This window comes from Macaca fascicularis, chromosome 13 (assembly GCF_037993035.2).
Source record: "Macaca fascicularis isolate 582-1 chromosome 13, T2T-MFA8v1.1".
NCBI classification, from domain to species: domain Eukaryota; kingdom Metazoa; phylum Chordata; class Mammalia; order Primates; family Cercopithecidae; genus Macaca; species Macaca fascicularis.
The window spans coordinates 539,601-563,891 of record NC_088387.1 but is presented as its reverse complement, the minus strand read 5'-3'; the positions used below and the strand labels follow the sequence as shown (position 1 = coordinate 563,891).

Below are 24,291 nucleotides of genomic sequence, written 5' to 3'. Positions count from 1 at the left end.
TGACATCTTCAGTGCAAAAGGGGGTGTGGGCTTCATGGTCCATTGACAAATAGAACGTTATTTTTGTGTTGTTTTTTAAGCACATCGAATCCTAATTCCTTTGGCCTTTACTAAAGTGGCATTTTGTAATTCCACATGATTTCATTGATATACTCGCAGGAGAGAATGCTTCCTGTAAACCAGAAGGATCTCTGAGACGGTTCTCGGCCCATAGAGAGTTCATTTTCCCAAGGTTAAAGACACAGCCTCAGGCGGGGTTGAGGACACACTGCAACAGCCTCAGGAAGTCCTGGACATGTGTCCAAGGTGTTTGGGACACAACTTGGTCTTACACATTTTAGGGAGACGTGAGACATCAATATATATGAGATGTACGTTGGTTCGGTCCAGGAAGGGAGGCTCGGCTCCAAGCGGGGAGGGATTTCCAGGTCACAGGTAGATCAGACAAATGCGTTTCTGGTGTACCTTTCCAGAGGAAGCAGCCAGATCCGCATTTATCTCCGTGTGCAGATGGGGACTTTGAATTCTCTCCTCTGTCCATGAGGAATTTCCTTGTGCATCCGTTGTGAGGGAGGTACGTGGCTTTTTTTTCCCCTCCCCCCAGTAGCTGTCTCTGTTCGGAAGAGCATGGGAGGCAGGTTTGGTCTAAGCTCTGCCTCACCTTGACGTCGCTTTAGCGTAGTGATTTTGGGGTCCTGAGATGTAGTTTCAACTTCATGTTTCTGAACACACTGGCACTCGAAACAGTATTGTAGGAGGTATCTAACTTACTTAGAAGAAGAATCTATTTGGAAGGACTTGAGCACATTCCTCCTTGAGAGAACCAAGCCTTTGTTTAGTTTGCTTTGCCCCGAGGCTGTTACGCTGCCCCGGGCTGTGCAGCCTTAGAAAGCTGTGCCCCTGTGAGCTACTGCCTGTGGAATCTGGTGACTTTGAAGTTAATCCAGCAGCTACATGTTTTGGAAAGCAGATTGTCTCTTAAAGTGTTGGTGATTATGATTCTAGCACTAGAATTTCAGTGTGTATTTTCCACCTTCTTACTTTGTCTCCTCATACACTGAGATACTGCTGCATTTGCTCTTAGGCTTCACGGAGGGAGGGTCAGTTCTGACCCTTTCTTAGATATTGACCTTGAACGGACAGAATCGAGATTCAGAAAAACTCTCGAGCTTGAGTGTGCTGATATCTATGTAAGTGGGGTTCATGTGTCAAACTCAGGTTTAAGAAAAACCAATTCTAGGCTGGGCATAGTGGCTCACACCTGTCATCCCAGCACCTTGGGAGGCTGAGGTGGACAGTTCACTTTTGAGCCCAGGAATTCGAGACCAGCCTGGGGAACATAGCAAGACCTTGACTCTACAAAAAATTAAATAGGAGTGGTGATGTATACCTGTGGGCCCAGCTACTGGGAAGCTGAGGCTGGAGGTTCACCCAAGCCTGGCAGGTTGAGGCTGCAGTGAACCATGATAGCACCACTGTACTTATGGTGCACTGTGCCTGAGTGACAGAAGAACAACCACCCCCCCACACACAAAGTATCAATTCATGCAGTGGCCAGTTCTGCTGGGACCACCTGTTAAGGCTACTCTGGGCCTCACGGTGTGAGAAGGGTCTGTCCAGCGGTGAGAAGGAGTGGCTTGAAGGCCTAAAAGCCAGTTGCTGTGGTTCAGCATGACTGCGGGTGTGGAGTTGGGGGAACGGCTCTCCACGGCATGAGTGGGTAAACGGATGGGCTTCCAGAACGAGCCCCTGTGACTTTGCCTGGTTTGCATCCGTCCAATACAAATCCACAGGCTCTTACTCTAGAAGCTTCTGCCGGGGCTGATGGACTGGCCTGGGGACAGAGGGTGCCCTCAGAGCCTCAGGGTGCTGTCTGGTTTAGGACGAGCACTTAGTCACCTAGATCTAGGATTTATGACACGACAAGGGGACTCGTCACACTCGGAGCAGCATCCATCTGCATTCTAGACTTGGTTCTAGGTGAAGTATTTTGGAGCCTGTTGGTACCCTGTGTTCTGTTTATGTGTAAAACAAGTTAGAGTTATAACTAGTTAAAACCTATTTTTAAAATTTTGCCACAGAATATGGCAATTGTGGTGGAGCCTGGCCAGAGACCCCCACACTCAGACGCTGCCGTGTGCTGGGGCTGCAGGCGTTGACTGCATCGGCTGTCCCTCCCAGCGTGTCTGTGTTCTTGACACGGGCGCCCATCGAGGCTCGGCCTGTGAGAATCGTGCCACCGTTTGTCTCCGTGTTCCTCTGAGGTTCCGCAGACTTCACGGTCCCATGGCAGAGCGTACGGTATCTGCTTGCATCCTGATTTCCCCAAACCCCAGGACAGGCCAAGAGTTCCTTACACACAACTGCAGAGGGCCCCGTGGTGTGGATTTGCGGTGACACAGCCTTTCCCCAGCTCGGCCTTCGTCTCCAGAGTTGGCTTTAGGGTGATAGAAGCTTCCTTCAGACTGGGGGGCCCTGAAGCTTTGGTGCTAGGAATTCGGTGACCAGCACGGATGATACCCCATTTCTCTGCATTTGTAGCAATAGTTGTTAACACGACCACGAGATGTACAGAGGAAGGAAAAAGGAGGTTTTATTTTCAGAGTAACACTCTGTGCTTTGGGAAATGTGGTCTTGGGGGAGCTGTAAGCACACGCCCCTCAGGAGGGGAGGAGGCCGCGGCGTTACACGTTCCGGGGTTTGTTGGCTGTGTGTGTTCATCGGGCTCAAGGAATGTGTGAACGTTTACAGGGAAAGTGGGGTTTGTTCATCCGGTTCGTGCAATGTCTGAACACTTACAGGGAAAGTCTAGCACACATGCAGTGAGTTAACCTGTAACATCCATGTTCGCCTTGGGGCGAGCGTAACATTTGAAATGAGGTGGACTGGGCGTGTCATGTACAAAGGTGAGCTGTTGGGCGCAGACGTTTATGCGCAGCCTCAGTCACAGCCAGGACTGGCTCAGGGTCTGCAGCTTGTGGCGGGAAAGGACATTCACGAGGTCATTCTGTCCAGTTAGGGCTGCCGGCAGGGTCCCGGGGCGGGGGGTTTGTCTGGTCAGCCAGCGTCTGGAGTCCACCCAGGTCCCGTGGACAGCGTTCCTCTAAACCAGGCTTCTGATTGTGGAGGAGACTTCATGCTGGTTAACACACTGTACAGGAGTAGTGCCGTGGGGCTTTGGGGTTGACCTTCCCTATGATGCCAGTTACATTTCTCTCCAGATCTCATCATAGCCACAGAGATTGTACCTCGTCTGACAGCTGGGGGTGCCGTGTTGATATAGTAATTTATTGCATTAAACTTTTTATTACTATTTTAATAACCTTTTTTTTCTTTTTCAAGAGATATAGGGTATTGCTGTGTTACTCAAGCCAGTCTTGAACTCCTGGCCTCAAGCAATCCTCCCACCTCGGCCTCCCAAAGTGCTGGGCTTATAGACGTGAGCCAGTGCACCCAGCCTACCGCCATGTTTTTAAAACTCAGCAGTTTAAAAATCCCACTCCTTTCACCCCCTCAAGCAGGCTGGTTGGCCTTGTGCAAACTGGGGTGTCACGATCTTAGCCTCCCCTTTTATTTTTCGCTTTGGCTTCAAGTTCTGATGAGAACAGCAGTTACAAAATGGGCATTAGGTGATTCTTCTGTTACTAAAGCCAGAATTCTCACCAGTTGGAGATGTTTGTCCCCAGGATCCCAGAAAGCTGCTTTGAATCAAGCCCGTAGTAAATAAGTAAGGAACTAAACTCTTGGTCCTCTGCTTAGTACCAGGGGAATGGGTTAGTTGCTGATACCCTTTGATCTGTGCTCACGTGCTGCATCTCATCACGGGAAGCAGAGTCGCCCTGTGGAATAAAGCTCGGCTCAAGGTGGTGCGTCGAGACGCTTGGGGCTGTCAGTCCCTTATACAGCGGCAGACTTGGAGACTCAGTATCGCGTGCAGAGCCCAGGCAACCGGAGTGCATCCACCTTAGAGACCACATGGACGGTCGGCAAGGTGGATGTCCGGGCATATGGCCTTGACAGGCCCACTGCGAGGTGAATTAGGAATTCGTTAGCAAAGAAATCAAACTCGCCTTTGGGTCCCAGCTGCTTGGAAGGCTGAGGCGGGAGGATTGCTTGAGCCAGAAGGTCAAGGCCGCGATGAGCCATGATTGTAATACTGCACTCCGGCCTGGGTGACATAGCGAGACTCCAAGTCAAAAAAAAAAAACACAAAAAAACCCCTCAAACCTTACTCTTCATAGCAGGAGGGAGAATTTGTCAAAGTAACTGCAACAAAATCTTAGATGATATAATTTCAGTGGCTAAGTGAGCTGTCCATCCCACGTGGCTGTCTCACAACGCAACAGAGCCAGGTGCTGCTGCAACTGCGCCCCTCCCCACCCGATCGCTTGTGGACATTTTCTGTTTCCCCATATCTCCCTTTTGGATACATAGCTCGCTACTTTATAGCTAAGCATCAGTAAAACAGGTTGTCTATTTTGAAAAGTAACTATTATGTCTTTTAAGGACAGAAAATGAAGCAGGTGACAATAGCATGGCAACCTGGTGAATAGATTTAGAGGAATATTTAATACTTGGCACCACTCTGATCCCTTCTTCTCTCATGCTTAGTTACAGCTACCGCCTTCTATGACAAAACACTTTCAGCTCTGTGAGTAGGAATTAAACATATTCTAAATCAGAAGTTTTAGTTAAGCAGTATTTTACGTGAATGCCCAGATCCTAAGTGTTCACTGTACTGGTGTGTGGTGTTGAAGAAGGAACGAGGGCTTGGGGCTGCGTTTATGGTGCAGCGTCCGGGTTCCCATATGTGAGATGAGGGCCATGAGACACGGCCTGGAAGGTTCAGACTGTGGGATTGAATGGATCTACCCACTCCTGGAAAGCCTCAAGTCTAACTTGACTTGGGCTGGTTTTAGGGAGATGCTGGCAGCGCTGTCCTCACAGGTTACCGGGAGGGGCTCTGGCACCGTCCCCATCAGGTGTCTCATGATCAGCCAGCTTGCTCATCTCAGAAGCTGTTGGTCGTGTTCTCGTTCCTGTTGTTTGTTGCGTGTTATTTAGGGTTCTGTTCATGTGGGGACCTAGGAAGTTTCACAGTGAGAGGAGAGCCGCTGAGCCGCCTTCCTGCCTGGACGCCAGCCCCACGGAGGACCGTAACTGCTTGAGGTTGGCTTCTGCCCCCGGCCTCACCTGTGGAGGCATTGATGCAGTGGTACTTTCTAAGCTCCTGGGGCACACAGTGCTGTTGTGTGGATCCACAGGCCACTGTGGCGTCCAAGCACGTGCTCCCGGAGGAGAGGACTCTGCGGGCACTGATAGTGGGAGCTGGCTGAGAGTCCAGCAAGTGAGACTCCCTGTGACGTGCACAGCTGCCATCTGCACAGCCCCTCCTGAGGCCAAGATGGTCGTGCGATAAATGCACAAAGCGCGTCTCCAGCAAAAAGCCGCCAAGTGTCCACATCCAGGATATCCACCAAGGTGGCCTTTTGGTGTTAATACGATGAATGTGAGCAGCAGGTGGTCTGTGTCGAGTGTGACTGTGCCACTGCAGTTTTGTTCTCATATCTTGATGAGCATGAACGGTTCCTGACGAGGGTAGGTAAGGATGCTGTGACCTGAGACTCTGCAGTATTGTAGCTTGAGGAACCAAGGAGTTCTTCTCTCTTGCAAAGCCGTCAGGGAGGATGTTCCAGGCTGGTGACTGCTCCATGAGGTATTCAGAGATCCAGGTTTCTTCCCGACCCCTGCTCTGCATTCCCAGGGACATGGCTGTCCTTGCTGTGGTTGGGACTGGGTGATTGCCATGCTGGCAGGGGAGGCTTAAGGTGAGAGTGGCCGTGATTTACCTAAGTTACATAATGGCAGGGAGCCTGGGAGTAAAGTGTAGCCATGGCCTGGAGGATGGATGATGGATGTTGGTGAACGACTGGCTGCACTCACCGCACCTGGCCCAGGAATGGGGAAGGATGGCTGAGTGTGCCATTCAATGGTACCTGGTTCTTTCAGATTTGACTTCCTTATGGATTTTCTGCTGTAAAGAGGAGAGAGCCTGTGGTTCTAGGCCAAGCATCTCACTCATCTCATAACATCTTGTATCCCTCAGCCAACATTTATGTCAAGTTTTAGAAGTCCTATCAAACTGGCAAGCATTTCTCAATTTGGTTTAACCATTGGATTTTATATCTGTGTCTGCATGTCTATTTTACATCTATGTGGTTATTTGACACTCTGTAGTACCTTTGTAATAGGTTCTATTTGGTGGAAGTTACTTTCAACAATCCCTTGCTGCTACTTGAATTTTCAAGGTTGCAAGTAGAAAGGAGAGAATAAGAACCACATCTTCTCTAATTTTAAAATTTGTTGTTTCTCAAATCACACCAGAAGTACATATATTACAAATTACAAAAGCAGCCAGAATCAAGGTTAAGAGATTTCTGGGCGATTCTGGCTAATCAGCAGTATTTGCTGAGGTGTGTGCAGCAGAGCAACATGCCAAAAAGCCCGGGACGGGGGAGAGATGGGAGGCCAGGCTGTGACTTCGGAGGTGCTGTTGCCTCAGGGAGAAGAGCTAGATGTAGAGAGGATAAATGGACACAGGTGTGACCACCGCCATCCTTGCCGTGGCACGGAGGTCTTTGTACAGGGACCTTTGTGAGCTGAGTTAAAAATTGAAACTGAGAGAGTGCAATGCATTCTTAGTTTTTAAAATAAAATGCTAATAGAGAACATTTTGTTTGTAAGAATGTAAAATGTTACATCTTTGTTAAAGAATAATAATTTGCTTCTGAGATCTTTGTGACTGAGATTTGAAATCTTAAGTATGGTTTTTTCTTCCATGTTTTATACATATGCACGTATACACATACATGTAAGGTATATAAAAGGAAAATAAGCATATCTGTATTCACATTTATATACACTTCCATAATGTGTATACTTCTAGTCACACATAAGTCTAAGAGACTATGACTTGACTTGATAACCATGAGAGGGTAATTAAATAATTTATCTGCTCTTAGCCTTGCTTTTGTATGTGAGCAGGGACCCTGCGAAACGCGCCTCCCGCGTTCCAGGCCTCACACAGCCCGTGCCAGGTTTTGGAAGCAGGAGTTTGTCTGCAGCCACTTCGGGAAACATGTGGTTGCCAGGATTGCCTAGAGCTCCAGGCTGTCTCCAGTCCCAGCCTCCCTGGGGTAGAAGCTGCCCTACCAGGGGCCTGGACATGCACGTTAGGGCCTGGAGCCAGGGACCGCTCCTGAAGCGGGGGGCTCCCCTCACGGTTGGGCATGAGAACCGAGGTTAGGAGGCGGAACCAGCCTTGGGCCAGTGCACGGCCTCCCTGAAGTGCTTGCGGGAAGCCCCAGCTGTACTTTGCTGACCCCATAGACAGCACCACACTCTGTGAGATCCTCCTGGCCCACCCCTCAGGTTCCTAAAATGATGAAGGTTTCCTGAGCTCTGAATTTTTAGGTCTAGGCTAAAAAGTCCTGGGACAGGCTCACAGGGTTCTTTATGTAGAAATGATGAGTGTGCTGGTGACTCAGAGCAGGCACTGCACCCTCACTCCAGGGTCCTTCGTGCCAGGTGGAAACGAGCGTGTGGGTCACCCAGAGTCCCTGCATCCTCACTCCAGTCACTGCTCTTTGGTTTCTTAATTAAAAGCCTAAAAGCCTTGATAATGAAAATGCATTCTCCCCAGAGAGTCGAGTTTCCGGTTATGGAGGCTCACCTGTAAATGCCGTGCCAGGTCAAATATGCTGAGATCTGGGCCAGGTCCCGCTTCCTGCTCACGGCCAAAGCAGGTACTTCATTTGGGAGGTGACCCAGGGGGATATTTGAGAGGCCTGCCAGTCCCCGAGGGATGAATCCGCTGGCCTTCACATTCTGCTCCGGCCTCCATCAGCTCCTTCCTGCCTGCAAACTGCCGGCTTTGACGTTGCAATCATTGGAGATATGTTAGGGACTTGGTATGGGTTGATGCCCATAGGACCAGCAGATCGTGAAAAGGTGGGAACCATGGCTGGGAGGGTGGTGACCACGGCCAAACTGAGAACCGTGGTGGGCTGGGAGGTCCATCTTTTGTCTGAAGTGTTTTTTAAAATAAAAAACAGTGTCTCAGAAGCATGAGAGGGGAGGCCACAGACGGGGAGAACGCATCTGTAAAAGACTCATCTGAGAAAGGCTGTTATCCAAACCGTGCAAGGAACTCTCAAAACTCAACAAGAAAATGAACAACCTGATTAAAAATGGACCAAAGACCTGGACAGATACCCCAACAAAGAAGATACACAGATGGCAAATCTACACGTGGAAAGATGGCCCGCGTCTTATGTCATAGGGCGAGGCGTCACTGTGCACCCATCGGCCTGGCCAAAACCTGAACTCCGACACCACCACGTGCTGGTGGGTGTGTGGGCATCAGGACCCTCACTCATCGCTGGGGGAAGTGGGGCAGCTCCTGTGGGAGGCAGCATGGCGGTTTTCCGTGGAACTAAGCTCTCCGACCACAGAAGCAATCACAGTCCTGGACGTTTACTCGGAGGAGCTGAAAGTTTACTTCCATGCGGAAATGTGCACACAGACATTGACAGCAGCTTTATAATTGCCAAAACTAGAAAGCAACCAAGATGCCCTTCAGTAGGTGAATGGATAAACTGTGGTATGTCAGATACTGGGATATTATTCAGCACTAAAAAGAACTGGACCCCTAAGCCATGAAAAGACACAGAAGGATCATAAACGCATGTTGCTAAGTGAGACTCCAATCTGGTAAGGCTGCCTGCTGTCTGAGTCCAACCACAGCACAGTCTGGAAAAGGCAAAGCTGTGGAAACTAAAACAATCAGCGGCTGTCAGGGGGTTGGGGAGGGGAGAGATGAATGGGAGGAGCATAGGGGGTGTGTAGGGTGGGGCAGCAACTCCAGGTGGGGCTTTCATGGGGGGATCCATGCCGTTCCACGTCTGTGAAACCCACAGAGTGAGCAGCAGCAGGCCGAGTCCTCGTGTGAGCTGTGGACTGTGGGTGGTGGTGCCGTGTTGATGCGGGTCTGTCGGTCGTACAGACATGCTGGTCTGGTGAGGGCAGGAGAATGATGGAGGCTGTGCCTGTGCTGGGAAAGGATATGTGAGGACTCTCTGTACTTTCCTCTTGATTTTGCTATGAACCGAAAACTGCTTTTAAAAACGTCTATTGAAAAGGCAAACAAAAAAGTGCTGGCCAGACAACATCAGTGTGAGGGTGTGGCCTGTGTTCTACGTTCAGAATTTCCCTTTTAGAATACACGTATCTAAATTTTTCAAAGTTAAACCTTTGCATTAAGTAACTCACTACAAAGTTACAGTATCAGCTTGGGCACTGCCAGGATGGCCAGGATCCTGTATCCTGACCAGCTTCTCCCCTTACAGGTGCAGTTGACGTCCATGGCCACATCCCGGTAAGCGGCAGGGCTGGAATCAGGAGTCAGGCTTTGCGGGACAGAGAGGAAGTGAGATCTTGTAAGCACGTGGCTGAGGGCAGGCAGGGAGGAGCCCGTGGCGCAGGGAGCCGGCAGGGATGACTTTTTGACCAGTTTTCCTTATCGCTGAGGCCTTCTTAGACTTGGGGAGTTGGGAGTCCCCACTCTCGGGTGCCTCAGAAACCAAAGGCTGCTTGTAATGCTCAAGTTCCAGATGCCTCAGGGGAGATACCTGGGTTGTTGGGTACAGTTCCGTTATTTGCTGCTCGGTGGGATTTGCCCGCAACATTTCTGATTGTTTTTAAGAGCTGATGTTTGAGCTGCTTAAAATCACATACGGATGTCGATTTATCTATAAAAGTTAAGAATGGAATTTGAGTGCAAAGAGTTGTGAAAATGCTCAAGGTTATGTACTAATGTATACATTACATTTGTGGAAATATTTGAAAGTGCAGGATTTACATTAAACACTTCTCTTGATTTTTGTAATATCTACCTGTCATTTTCCCATTTGATTAATAGATGTCAGAGGGCTTAAATTTTGAGTGCCTGAATTCACTGAAATTAAAACTTCTTACATCAAATGTAATTGAACTGAATGTAGCAACAGTGCATGCTTTTATAAGTACTGATTAAAAAATATATAAAAACACATATCCATGAACATGCAGATGGGGGCAACATATTAAACCATGGAAGTAGAATTCGTATTGTTTTCTGAGAAGACAAATTTTTAAAAAGCTAAGGGGTCTTATAACTTTCTAGTTTCCAACTTATTTACCCTAAAGTGGAAGATTGACAGCAGCAGAAGAGGAGATCCTGGGCCAGTGCAGGCTCTGGGAGCAGCGGGGTGAGTGCTGGAAGGAGCTGGCTGGAGGCAGAGCCAGGGAGGGGCTCAGACAGGCCAGGACGGCCTCAGGGCACGCGGCTCAGTGAGTGAGAAAAGGTTCACATTTCTTGGAGAGCCCTTGACTCTGCCCACGGAAAACCCAAACTCCTTCCAACGGGGATGTGCGTCTCATGTAAAAGTTGTTACTCCCAGAAAGAAAACCAGTGGATGTAGAAATTTTACGTATGCAGAAATTACTTCAAATTTGTTTCTAACCTTATCCTTTTCTTCCTCCATCTTAATGTGTGGTGACTTTCTGCAGGTGACGCACACATCTTAGGAGAGCGCTGTATTTCAGTTGCTGTTGGCTCTGATGTGACTTTGTGGTGTCCGATGTTCTTGTTCTGAGGTTCTGCCCAGAACGTGGCTCCTCCCTGCTGAGCGTTGCTTGTTGAAGGCCCGTGTGGAAACTTTCCCTGTAAGCTCGTTGACCGCAGCAGTCTTGGTTAAGAAACCTTTGGACCTCCTGAGACTTCACACAGCCTTCTAACCTTTCTAGTGTGTCCTTTTCATTTTACTGTTCCCCATTAACCCAGATGTTTTCCAGAATGTAAGTAATCTGCTGAATGCAGGGTGGGGGGTGCCCTCCGTTGGCTCTGGGGAGAAGCATCGCTGTTTCTCCGGGTGGAGCTTCCCGCCCACCATGGTGTGCTCCAAGACGCAGCAGGGTTCTTTGGCAGAAATAATCGTCGAAGGCCTGCGTCTCCGTGGCAGGGTGGCTGTGGGTATGGGACCTCGCGGCCATGCCGGCCCCTCCCCATCAATGGCACCACGGAGAGGAGCAGGGGGAGGCCTGGGATCTGTCTCCAGAGTCACAGCTGTGCTTCCGAGACTGCGTCGTCCGTATGTAACTAGACATGCAGAGAAAGTGTTGGAGATCAGCAGGAGACGGTGTCTGTCCCTAATGAGCTCAGGCGTGCCCTTGAGAGGGTCAGGTTTCTGTGCGGCTGATCTGGACTCAGCCTGGCTGTGGCAGTGCAGGTGACTGCTGGGCTTTGGCAAGGCTGCACCCACTATCCGTCTGAAATGGCCCCCTTCCCTGGCTCGCGGTGCCAACTGGGCCCCCAGGCCTGAATTCCCGCCAGGACGGAGGCCCTGTGTATGTGTCGGGGAAGGGGGAGGTGCGGGTCCTACTTTATTGCCGTATCCAATGCCACGCGGGGTCAGCACTCAGGAAACATGTGCTGTGTGGGTCAGCGATTGAGTTCAGAAACCTGGAAAATTCAGCAGTGTAGGCTTTGGGCATGACCCGTCCAGCCTTGGGGCTCTTTCTTTCTCTGAATTTCCTTCCATGGCATCCTCCTCATCCCAGGGGCCCCTGTTCCCATATGGCTGTTGGCAACTTCACAGGTTCCTCTGCCTCCCCTCCCGGGCCCTGGTGTGGCTGGGGCAGCTAGTAGCTGTGCAGACCCCACAGCCAGTAGATCATTGGTGCCAACGCCTTGGGCCTGGTTTACTTGAGTCAAGGACGGCAGTACATGGCTGAGCCCACCCCGAATGCCTGGATCGGAAGGCCTTGGGTTGCAGAGGGGTGGGGGTTGGATATTGAAGGACAACCTGCAAAGCAGAAGGGGAAATGGCTGTGCTGATGGGCAGCTAGAGGAGTCTGTGCAGAGCCTGGGACCCAGTGCAGACACAGAGCTGACATGGGCAATGCAGTGACACGGCCACCGTGGAAGTGGGCAAAGTTACAGGCTTCAGACCGATATGGAGGGGCTGGTCTAAAACGATCCTCATTTTCCTTTAATCCTAACAATTGCTGGCTTACAGGGTGGGGGAGTGAGATCTGTGGTGGCCGCGAGGAGAGACAGGGATTTTAATTAAACCCCTCTTTCTGGGAGAGGGGAGTAGCCGTTTCTGTAGGGCGGTGAGCATCGTCATCTCAGGCAGCTCAGGCTGCTGTAACGAAACACCATTGACTGAGCGGCTTATGAACAACAGGAATTTGTTTCTCACAGTTCTAGCGGCTGGAAGGCAGGATCAGGGTGCCGCACGGGTGAATTCTGGTGTGGGCTCTTTCCTGGTTGGCACACACCTTCTCTCTGGCCCTGACACAATGGGAGGGTGAGGGATTTGCTGGGCCCCTTTCTGAGGCACACATCCCATTCAAGGGTCGTCTCCAGCCTCGGGAACTCATTACCTCCCAAAGACCACCTGACAGCATCACATTGAGGCTGAGGATTTCAACCTGTGTTTTGAGGGGCAGGCAGGCAGTTTGTAACCGTCACCCTCTTTGTGTATTTCTGACTCAACATTGAGTCTGCCTTTGGCTCTCCAGTGGACAGAGCCTGTGTGGACACTGAGCAAGGTCAGAGCTGCAAGCATGTGCACATCGGGGGCAAGGGAGCTGCCAGGGGTGTGAGAACGGGGTTTCAGCATCAATCGGAGCTGCTTTCCTGGCAAATGTACTCATAAGCTATCCTGGCAACATTTGCTTTTCACGAAGAGTCGATGAGGCAGTGGGGGCAGCAGGCGGTGTTGCCAGAAGCTTGGAGCTGATGAGCAGCAGAGAAGGGGCAGAGGCCACGACCTTGGGGTAGTCAGCAGTGCCAGGTGTCTGCCCTCCAGGCCTCACGTCTGTGACTGTGTAGAGACCGAGCCGACCGGGGCTTGCCGGCCAGTGTGGCTCTCAGGCAGGTGATTATCGCGTTGTGCTTTCTATGTAATGTTCCCTCAACCCCATGCCCACCCCACCAATTTCTGTAACTAGCAGAAATGATGCTGCGTTTCCTTGATGAAGCCTTGAGTTTCCTGTGGAGATGTAGGAATAGCATGATTTGGCTCACGTCAAAATACTTTGCAGTGAAGCTGCACGGAAGAGGATTCTAGGCTTCCATTTGACGTTTTCAACAATGCCTGAGTGTTACAGGACCGTCTTGCTTGTTAATAAAGCACCAGATGAAAAAGGCTACTGGTTAATAAAGGAGACTTTTTACATTAGCACAGAGAGGGTGGCTTGAGATAAATTCAGCGTAACGTAGGTGTGTTTGTAAGCCGTCAAAAGGACCATCTCTCTGCTGGCGACACATGTTTTCCGGTATTGGTTTTGTTCTGTAAAAGGATGACTGGCATTCGGCAGAGTCATTCCAGAATTCACCTGGAAGGCGTCCACATGGTGCCTTGTTTTCTCCTGACATTCTGGGCACCACGAGGGATTATTCCTGTCTTCAGCACTAGCAGGAGACTTTTCCTGAACACCTGCTCCTCTTTGGCGTTGTGGGTGTGAAGGGGTCAGAGTGACCCTGTCTTCATGGAGTTTTCAGACACCATGGGGATAGTGTGGCTCGAGTGTCGGGCTCGGGTGGGAGGGAGACTTTCCCCAGAAAACAGCTGCCGTTTCCAGGATGGCCCTCGACCCCTCCTCCCTCTGTTCCTCTGCGTCATGTCTGAATTAAGGCTGTTCTATCGTAGCGGGGGTGTCATGTTAACTGGAAGTGTGCTTTTTTACTGAGCAGTAAGTAAATTAATAGTACATTTTCCAAGGACAGCGAGGTTTGATTTGATGAATCCAGTGGGGGAAAGGAGAAGGGGCTTGGCTGTGTGGGGATGTGTGTGATGGGAGCAGAATGGAGTAGCCATGCAGGCTGTTGGGATGGAGGGGCCACGCCCGCATTTCCATGGATCCGTCGCTGTTTGTGCCACTAGACCTGGACCTCTGTCTCTACTTCTAACACCCGCATAGTGAGGAAGCCCTGATGGGCCTGAGTTGTTACTTCCCATGGCCATCGCTGGGAAATGCCCCGGACGCCTCTCCTGGCTGGTGACGGCCCTGGGCCTGGACACTGGCTTTGTCCTGAGTTGTTTCTTCTTGTGGCCATCGCTGGGAAGTGCCCCGGACACCTCTCCTGGCTGGTGATGGCCCCAGGCCTGGACACTGGGTTCGTCCTGAGCTCTGCGAGGGACTTGGGCTCCACGTGCAGCAGACATCTGTGCATCCCTTTGGATGTGAGATGTTGGCGCTCGGCTTGGAGGCCAGCACAATCTGGGTGTGGTCAGGATCCAGTTCATCCTTTGGAGAGAGAGAGCAGCTGCCCGGGGACCCCTCTGAGGTACATAGTCATGCAGCGCCCTCACAGGATGCCCGGTCCCCCGAGAACTTCCCGCCATTCCCCTGGACCCTCAGGTATGGGAGTCAAGTGTGGTGTGTGTGTCATAGGCGGGGGTACTGAGGACACCACGTGCCTGCTCGTGCGAAGACCTGAAGTGCTGCGTGAGCTCGTTCCCAAGGGGCCGTTGGCATCTGGGGGCCTGTGGGTGTCTTTCCACTGGCAGGAAATAATGGGTGGCCCATGTTACCTTTTGTGTCTTTTTTTTTTTTTTTTCTTTGCCGAAAAGCCCTAATGCCAACGTCGCTGTCCTGCTATTAGAACCGCCCACCTCAAGCTCAGTGGCCCTCCTGTTTCTGGGCTGCTGCAGTGTTGTGTTGGGGTAACTGTATTAACTTCGTTTGAATTTTCTTCCTGTTCTTTTGGAATAAGTGTTGATAGCTTGTGCTGCTTGTTCACCCCAGAGGCGAGGATGTCCTTTAGGCCTGGAGGAGCACAACCCCTGCAGGGAGGTGCCGGGCCTCTACCTCTCATGTCATCAGCAGCCCTCTCCACACGTCTCCTCTTCGCTCCTCGTGCCCACGGCTGGGGTCACGGGCCGCTCGCTCTGCTGTTTGAGATCCTCGGAAAAGGTGTTTGCCCTGAAGGGAGATTGGGGGTGTGTGGCTGATTTTAAATAGGAGGAAATGATTGTAACAGAATGAGCAATGCCTAGCACTTAGTCTCAGGCTTGAGAAATTGTGTTTTAGAAGCAAGGTATCCCCAACTCCGGTTTCCTTCAAATTAAATCTTTTAAAGAGTCCACAAATATAAATAGTTAAAGCCTAAAACTATACAACAGAGGGCCTAGAGCCCAAGCCACTGCCACCTCTGACTCCAAGACACCTCAAAAACTTGGCCCTCCTCCTCAGAGAACCCCCCTTCTGCTCCTCCTTCCACAGTGCTCCCTCCACAGTGCTCCCTCCACAGTGCTCCCTCCACAGTGCTCCCTCCACACTCCTCCCTCCACACTCCTCCCTCCACACTCCTCCCTCCACACTCCTCTTCCGCCCCCTCCCCTTCTTCCTTCCCCTTCCCTTCTTCCTTCCTTCCTCTCCCCTTCTTCCTTCCTTCCTCTCCCCTTCTTCCTTCCTTCCTCTCCCCTTCTTCCTTCCTTCCTCTCCCCTTCTTCCTTCCTTCCTCTCCCCTTCTTCCTTCCTTCCTCTCCCCTTCTTCCTTCCTTCCTCCCTTTCCTCCTCCCTCCTCTTCCCCCTCTTCCCCCTCTTCCCCCTCCCTGTCCTTGGGCAACCTCCATGGAACTCTGGTTCAAAGTCACTGGTCTGTGGGGCCGCCCATTTGATAGATGAGCACGCTGGGGACCAGACACAAGTGACTGACTCAGACCAGCTCGCATGTCGTCTCCTGCCTCCCGTAACACCGGGTTGTCCCTAATGGAAGAGAATCAATGATGCTGCTTCACTGATCTCCAGGGAAAACAGGTTGATAACAGGTTATAAACATGGGAATGTTTTGGAAAAAGCGTCGTCCACTTGTCAGCTCCATCTCTCCTGCCCGGAAGATGTAGGGGAAACCTGCCTTCAGCCCACCCTCATCCCATAACAGGACAGAGGACAAAGGGGCAGAGACCCAGGTCCTGTCAGTGCCCTCAGGAAACCCCCCATTTCCTCCTCATGGTGGACGTGGAAACCATCCCACTGGACTAGATTTTCCCGGGAAGCCCCTTCACCCCGACAGCAAGGAATCTGGTTTGAGCACACACCATTCTCGGTGCCATGACTTTCTGCTGCTGAACCCTGCATACGTGGCCCATTGATCTTGCTAGTCCAGTGTTACTGGGTCCTGGGAGTTTCTGTGGGCTGATGGCAGGTGTTTACCATTGTGTTCAGAGGGGAGAACAGAACTTTATTTGTCGAAATCAGATGATAACCATCGCCATGTGATTCCTTGGGTTGGTTTGGGTGGGGGGTGCTCAATGCTTTTCCTGAGGGCTAAGTTCTAGTTTGAGACCGTCTCTCTTTGTCGCCCAAGCTGCAGTGCAGTGGTGCGATCTTGGCTCACTGCAACCTCCACCTCCTGGCTTCAAGCAGTTCTCCCTGCCTCAGCCTCCCAAGTAGCTGGGATTATAGGTGTGTGCCACCACGCTTGGCTAATTACAAAAATATTTAATATAGGCTGGGTTTTGCCATATTGGTCAGGCTGGTCTCGAACTCCTTGCCTCAAATGATCGGCCCACCTTGCCCTCCTAAAATACTGGGATTACAGGCTTGAGCCACTGTGCCCGGCCTGATCCTGACATCTTTTAAAGCTGCCTTCATGTACCAAAAGCCAGTCTATGTTTGAAAATCAGTCTTGAAGAGCCTAGGAGGAGAGGGATAAGCTTCAACTAGGTGAATAACTATGCATATGTTAAAAATATGGGCCAAAATCTACCCCAAATGTTAACTCTTCTGCTTTGCGTATTATATCCATTTATAGTTATTTCAGCACTAAGATTTTTAAAGACTCTTTTGATAATTATGGAGAAATTACTATTAAAACTCAGCTGCATTTGTAACACTTCAAAGAACTAATTGGATGACATCATTTTTCCCAGAGGCATTTTGGATTGTTACATAATTAATGTTTATCTCTTTGCCAGAAATCTTTTTTTTTTCTTTTCCAGAACAGATACCTGAAAAGAAACTTTCCTTTGCATTAAGTGTTATTTCACTGTGTGACAATCAATTTTTGAACGTGAGAACAAGATCATCATGTATTTTTGGGATACTTCTTGCTTAATAGTGATAATGCTAAGTGTTAAAATTATGCAACAATTTGTTTCTTTGAAAATTACTATTTGCCTGCTCACCAGGTGGGAGCTGATGAGAACGTGGATGTAAAAATTAAATTGTATTTAGCTTGTATAAAAGAAGTTTAAAAAAAAAAAGCTTTTTTTTTTTTTTTTTTTTTTGTGCTACTACTGAAGTTGCTTCGTTGTGGAAATGAGGTTATTGCAGGCACCTAGAATTTTATCTCCTTCACTTGTACAATGGGAAGAAATTCTCCAACAAGCACAGGAATCTGACTTTCTGATATTGAGACTCCTAGGCATCAAGCCCCGTGGAAAGGTTGGTGATTACGTGAGCGTTGGCGTTGATGTGGGTACCCTCCAAGCCGGACGCAGGGAGCAGGGAAGGGCAGAACAGGCCCCTCAGGAGCCATGAGAAAATCAAGTGTTGGCAGCAGTGGTGAGGGTTGATGTCAGGGGCCAGGAGGAGGTGGTGAAGGGAGCATGTGCCTCAAGGCAGCCCTGGAACCCGTGGTCCCTGCAGTGAGGTCTGATCTGCAGGGGACGTGGACGGCCACGTGGCAAGGCCCACGGACAGCCTGGACTTGGCTGCCTCAGAACTCTGGTGGACGTTGCAAACGGCCCCACAGGGTTGCAGTGCACATTCCTCGGACAGAGAGAAGACGCTTGTAACTGTTCTCGGCACGAAGCCAGCGCCCTGTGAACAGGGGCCACTGCTGTTGTGACTGAGTGCCGTCCAACTGGAGGCATTTGCTCTGCTCAGTTCACTTAATTGGGCCAGGAATGGGGTTGCCCTGCCTTCAACAAGCTTGACGCATTGAACGAGGACTCAGTAAAGTACTCTGTAAATATGCTCTCCTGGCTAGAGTGAGCAAAGCCCAGGGAGAGAGTGGTTCCTCAGTATTAGACAGGTGTTTGGCGGGGCCAGCTGTGTGGCTGCCAGAGCGAATGTGACCAGGAAGCCTCTGTCCCCCCGGAGGTGGCCAGCGTAACTGTTACCCGTGCCGTAGGTAGAAAGTGGGCACTGCTGGGAAACTTGTTCATGTTGCTGTTTCCTGATTGGAAATTCAAGGTTTCTGAGCATCCTACATCGAATTTGTACATTGCTGAGACTGTACACCTTTCAACACTTGTTTTTTCCTGCTTTTCGGATCTATACAACCTGGCATTTGGCCGTGGCTTCCAGAACAGGCTGGATGCAGAGTGAAGTCCTCTCCTCACTGTCAATCTTTGCAGATGTCTTTCTTGAGAGTCTCAATTAGGTTTTTACTTAACTAGACTTTTTAAATTGCCATGCACATAACTCTACCAGTTACAATCGTGAGCTAACGTGGGATTTTGGTTTTACTTTGATGAATGTTTAACATTTGCATGCTGGATGTAGGGGTGGAGGTCATTTATCTGCTTTTCATTTCCTTCTTGGTTATACTTAGTGACTTTCAGGTACGGTGTGGAAAGCCTGGTACAGGGTGAATTGCAGGCTGCAGTGTGGCGCGGTGGACGAGAGGCGTGGGCTGCAGTGTGCACAGTGGATGAGAGTGAAGCTATTTCCATCCTGGAGGGAAACACACAGGAAACAATTTAAAAAACTGATCATCTAGCTTGAATGAGGTCCAACAAATTCAGTTTGCAAAGTTTAACTTCCAAGTTAACTTAGTAACTTTTCCCCTAAGTCATTAATTTAGTAGCTTATGTTTATTGCCTAAAGCATAATAGTCATAAATTCTAAAATGAATGACTAAACATGTAATAATTTAGGCATACAGCACCTGAAGGGAAAACTGCCAGTATGCTAAAATATTGGATACAGATGCTCAAAAAATATAATGTAGCATTCTTACAATGCATGTGCTTTTAGCATGTAACTTGGTGAGTAGTTTTGAGCTATATTTGTAGGAATGTGTATCTTGAATACTTTAGGACACCACTGGAGATGTGTGCTTGAGAGGTATAAATACTGAATGTTCTTCTCCCTTCCTTTAAATGAAAAACATTAGCTCCCTTGATTTTTATTTTTATGTTTTGAAGTGGACTCTCACTCTTGTTGCCCAGGCTGGAGTGCAGTGACGCAGTCTCGGCCCACTGCAACTTCCGCCTCCAGGGTTGAAGTGATTCTCCTGCCTCAGCCTCCCCAGTAGTTGGGATTACAGGTACCCACCACCATGCCCCGCTAATTTTTGTATTTTTATTAGAGATGGGGTTTTGCCATAGTGTCCAGGCTGGTCTCAAACTTCTGACCTCAGGTGATCTGCCCACCTCGACCTCCCAAATTGCTGGGATTACAGGCGTGAGCCACTGCGCCTGGCCAGCTCCCTTCTATAATGATTTATACAGTTGTTTTTGCTTTTTGTTTTTTCGAGACGGTGTCTCACTCTGTCGCCCAAGCTGGAGTGCAGTGATGCAAATCTGGGCTGACTGCAGCCTTCACCTCCTGGGCTCAGGTGATCTTCCCACCTCAGCTTCCTGAGTTGCTGTGACTAGACACACGTCACCATGCCCAGCTTTATTATTATTATTATTATTGGTATTTTTAGTAGAGACAGGGTTTTGCCATGTTTTCCAGGCTGGTCTCGAGCTCCTGGGCTCAAGCAATCTCCTGGCCTCAACCTCCGAAACTGCTGGGATTACAGGCGTGAGCACCACATTTGGCCCATTTTTTTTTTTCTTCCAGGATTAGGAGTCGACTTTCAGAAAATCCTTCAACCTTGCAAGCTTAATTTTCCATAAAAGTATTCCTCTAGGATAAAAACAAGACACAAAGAAGTACGTGTGGACTGCAGTTAAAAATTTTCAAGAAAACTTAGCTTAGGAAAGTTGACATTTACAAAGAGCAGGAGGCCCGTTCAGTGCCTTCTAGGCACTGGGAATGGCGGTCTGTGGGCGACCCTAACATGTGCGGCGTCCTGAGACGTGATCGTGGTGTTCACGCTTTTACCGAGGGCTTCCCGGGAGTACCAGAGGCTGTTCTTCTGCAGTCGGCCAGCCAGGCAGCAGCTGCTGGAGAAGGAACAAATAGCAAAAGACAGATGTACACGGTGTTATTGTGGCAGAGAGGTTAAAACCAGGGTCACTTTGTTCTTACAGTTTTAAAAAACTAATAATGAAGTCCTTAAATATGTTTAGGATTTCAAAGTAGTTGTGGGTGTGTCTGTGTCTCTAGCTCCCGTTCGGGTGCTTCCTGCGAAGAGAGCTCAGAGACGCCACCTTTCCTTGATGAGGTGACAGGGCCTGGAGAGGTGTGAACCCCGTGGTGGGGGGATGACTGACCTGGGGTGAGTCTGGGTCAGTGTGGGGATCCAACCCCACTCCACATTCCTGTAGGGAATCCACAGTTCTAAGTCTTTATGATAGGGGTAAAATGAACCTGGAAGAGGTGTTATTTTTAAAGAAGTAAGTGCCATGCTCTTTTTTCCTCATACTTTTCCGTGTTTAAGCAGCATTGAAGGATAAGGCACTAGTAGCACGTTGTTTTGGAAACAATGTTGTTGGTTATTTTACGTTGAATATGGTACTAAGGTTGCCTGGTAACAGAAGTTTTCCTTAAACAACATGGAACTCTGTTGAATCTGTTGCCCCATTGGCTGAGCCGTCTGAAATCAGTGCAGTAGCAGCTGAAGAGGCCTCTTCCCCTTGGAGGAAGCCGCTGGATTGGCAGGAGGCACCGCGCTTGACTGAGGGAGTGAGGCGCCTTTGCAGGGACCCCACGTGGCCCCTGCAGCTCTCTCCTGCCCCCTGCTGGTTGGCCAAGCAGCCTTGCGACAGTGTGCTCAGTGTGAATGTTCACTGGGGCAGGCCGAGGCTTTTGTTCCAGAAACACTGACTTCAGAAACGGCCGGCTGTGTGTGTTGAGCATGGCAAGAAAGACTTACGTGTGTCTTAAACCTCTTGAACAAAGCAAGTTGATGTTTCAAATGCATCTCAAAGGCTAATGACTTTGCTATGGTCAATATTCAGGAGAAAAGAGGGTTTGATGAAACAGAAAGACAGGAGTGGCAAGTGACGTGCTTGTGCCCCGTATGACTAAGCGATGTCCTGGCCGTTCCACACCACGGCCTCTGAGCAGCCAGCCTGCAGATACTGGGTCAATTTAGATATCCCTGATCTCTGCGGAGGTTTGATCAGGTAGCCCAAGAGCAGATAAACACAAACGCTGACTGGAAACCCTGGCACACGGAGACACTGGAAACAGCAAGCTGCTATTAACATCATAGTAAGAGACAGTCGCCTGCTCTCAGGGGTGTCAGTTTCTTTTGCTTCTAGACGTTCATCTGCGTTACAATACAGTTTTGCTCAGTTTATCCCCATTACTCCACTGTCTTCGCCGTTAAAGTCTCAGCCAGCACTTAGCTCTGACACTGCAGGAGTTTCACTGTGCGGCTGACCAGGCCTACCTGGCTTGGCTGTAAAGCAGGTGAGATTTTCCGGAAGGCAGTGACGAGAACCCGAGGCAGGAAAGAGCATTGCTGGTCTACATACGGCAGTGCACCTGCAGCAGAGCATGTACGTGCACGTTCAGGCTAAACAGGTGTAGGAGAGAAGAAAACCACCTACAATTAGTCACTTAAAATGCCACACACCCAACCCTTGAGACCCTAGCACATAGAGTAGTAGTGGTCTTGGAGATGGCAGGTGTGCTGAAGTCTGATTTTCTCACTTAGCTTTTCCAGCAGCGTTTTCCTCATCTCTAAGCTGGGCCTAACAACTGCCACGCGTAGATTTGTGCATGGAACCGTGCGTGTAAAGTGGGGTAGCCCCCAGGACCTAGGAAGGACTCGTGGTCAGTGTCGGTGGTCATGCGTGCTGTACGGGTCCCCCAGGAAGATGATTGCTACAGATAACTCCCTCCGTTCAATGTCACTGAATGTAAAAGGTGGGACATTGGCTTCTGATGTGTCTGGTTTGCTGCAGGCCACGCTGCACCCCGTGGTTCCTGAGCCCTGAGCTGAAGTACATCCTGCTGCATCGCCTGTGTCGCTTTTGCTGTGTCACTTAGAGCTCCTGCCCTGGGAAACTTCCTCGCGCCTGACGAGCACCACAGTTTGCAGCAAGACCTGTCCAAAGCGTGGACTGCGAGAGCCCCGCTGTGGTCCTGTCCTCTCCATGTTGGGAGCGACTTTGTGGGGTTTGTCAGCCCTTCTCTCAGGTGTCCTGTGTCTCATGGATCAGCCGAAGAGCCCCGTCTGGAGGAGCACTCTGCAAAACGCTGCCGGCCACCCAGATCTCCTAGCGCAGAGTGAGGCCACATCTGCAGACTTGACCGCACAGAGTCCCGAGGCATTCGGCAAGAAGGGGAGTGGGATGTGTGTGAGATCCCACTGCGGAAGCCGGCTCTGCTCCGTACTCTGCGTGCGGGGTGCCTGATGTTCAGACCTGCTGTGTCTATCGGGGGCCATGGCGGGGTGGTGGGAGTGGGGGCAGGGAGCAGCGCGGATGGATCCAGGAAAGGACTTAGTTGAATCCCAGCTGCCCACATACCTGTTGCTGGTCTTGGACAAGGTCCCTAGTTTCTCTGGGCTTTCGGTTTGATTGTAAGACTAGGACGCCGCCCCAGTCTGAAGATGTCGGTGTGTGCGGGAATGCCTGGCGCAGTCACCATGGGTTTTCCTTCAGCTTCCTCCATGCCCCTCCCTGGGTCAATCAGTATCCATGCGTGCCACAAGTAAATTACAGTCCCTCCGAAAAACCAGTTGACCCGAGTTTTATGGTCGAGCATGGTGAGTGTCCTTGCCAGGAAATGCCACTAGATGTCTTGGGCCTGCTCCTCTACCTCCACAGCAATCCCCGGAACAGGCTGGTTCAGGACGTGGGAGGTGGGAGTCGGTGTTGTACCTAGGACAGGCTGAAGTCAAAGGCTCATTTGCTCTGTGAGGGGTGATCAGGATGACACATCAAGTGGAGCCCCATGGCTGACCCTGGAGGTGGACGGTCGGGTCGGATTGGCCGCCCTCCAGCACGTGTTTCGAGTGATGCCTTCCCTGGGTTACGCAGCCCTGATCTGTAGCGCACAACTTCCCAGCTCCAGCCAATCTGGACTTGCCGTCTCCTTCCAAGAAGGTAGGTGCGGCGCAGTTGCCTTTAAGCGGCTCCTTCTGGACACCGCAGGGCGGCAGCAAGCAAGTATGGGCGACTTTTTTCTTACGTTGACCAAAATACGCAGGGCCAGCTTTGCACGATCCCATTCAGCATCACACGTGTGCATCGGCCACTCACCTGTCCATCTGATATAGACAGGCTTGGACAGGTCCAATGAGTGGCCTTTACGGCAAAGAGCCTAAAGGGCTCACAGGAAACCTGGACCCAGCGCAATGGTAACAGCGCAGCAATATCTGTCATTGATCAAGGGGTATTCTGGGCCCGACATGGTGTTAAGTGATCCAGTTCGGTTAGCACTCTTAGAATTAACCCCCTTTTGCCTATCAGGAAATCGAAGACGGAGGACATTAACGCCAGGGAGCAGGGAGTAAGGGGACACACAGAGGGCCTGAGGGGCTGGGCACTCTGAGCCCACGGATCTGCCCACAGGCCCCGGCTGCACGGGCACCACAGCTGCTGCTCTGGAGGGGATGAGGAGCTCTGGGGAAAAAATGGAGCCTGACGTGGGTAAGATTTGGATATTTTCAGAAGAGATTTTCAGCCTGGAATGAGGGTGTAAGTGACTGAATTGGAGTGATGAGCCAGATAGCCCGGCTGCGGGAGCTCCCCTGTGGGGTGAGGGAGGAAGGCCTTGGGGGCGCGTGGCTGAGCAGAGGCGCTGGGTTGCCAGGAGCCGCCGCGGGTTTGGAAAGGGGGAGAAACGCAGCGCCCTGCACTGCAAGGGCACCGAGACGTGGTTGTGGTTCTTCCTGACCGTGACAGGCACAAATGGTGCTGATGGTGGAATGCACGGAGTCTGCCTTCAGAGAACTCCTGCTGTCTTTTAAAACCTGGGCCTCTTATTTAAACTTGGTGGCCTCAAGTGAATGGTCAGAAACAGTTTCTGATGAGGTTGCAGAGATTGTGCATGGCCTCTGATTGTGCACAGCCTGTGATTGTGTATAGTCTCTGATTGTGGCCTCTGATTGTGTGGGTCTCTGTGTGTGGTCTCTGTGCAGCCTCTGATTGTGTGTGGTCT

The 24,291-nt window shown here is 50.4% G+C and overlaps 1 protein-coding gene and 2 long non-coding RNA genes across 39 annotated transcripts in view; 1 reads left to right on the top strand and 2 right to left on the bottom strand.

Moving 5' to 3' along the window:
- LOC135966743 (disco-interacting protein 2 homolog C-like) overlaps positions 1-24,291 on the top strand; it is a 208,699-nt gene that overhangs the window by 68,678 nt on the left and 115,730 nt on the right. For 10 of the 37 annotated variants that reach the window (XR_012421833.1, XR_012421837.1, XM_074010930.1 and 7 more), the window contains exon 1: positions 23,523-23,780. The exons of the other annotated variants lie outside the window; for them this stretch is intronic. Coding sequence is in view for 8 of the 10 variants with exons in the window: in XM_074010930.1 (XP_073867031.1) it covers positions 23,744-23,780 (37 nt within the window). In the remaining 2 variants the exon portion in view is untranslated. Of the gene's footprint in view, positions 1-23,522; positions 23,781-24,291 lie in introns of those variants that run through there. 37 annotated transcript variants of the gene reach the window in all.
- Positions 8,535-10,692, bottom strand: LOC135966748 (uncharacterized). The gene is made up of 2 exons (XR_010580284.2): positions 10,563-10,692; positions 8,535-9,809 (listed from the first exon to the last, which is right to left on the bottom strand). It is a non-coding gene; the product is annotated as an uncharacterized lncRNA (long non-coding RNA).
- On the bottom strand, positions 19,948-21,704 carry LOC135966746 (uncharacterized). Its single transcript, XR_012421848.1, has 2 exons — positions 21,572-21,704; positions 19,948-20,174 (listed from the first exon to the last, which is right to left on the bottom strand). It is a non-coding gene; the product is annotated as an uncharacterized lncRNA (long non-coding RNA).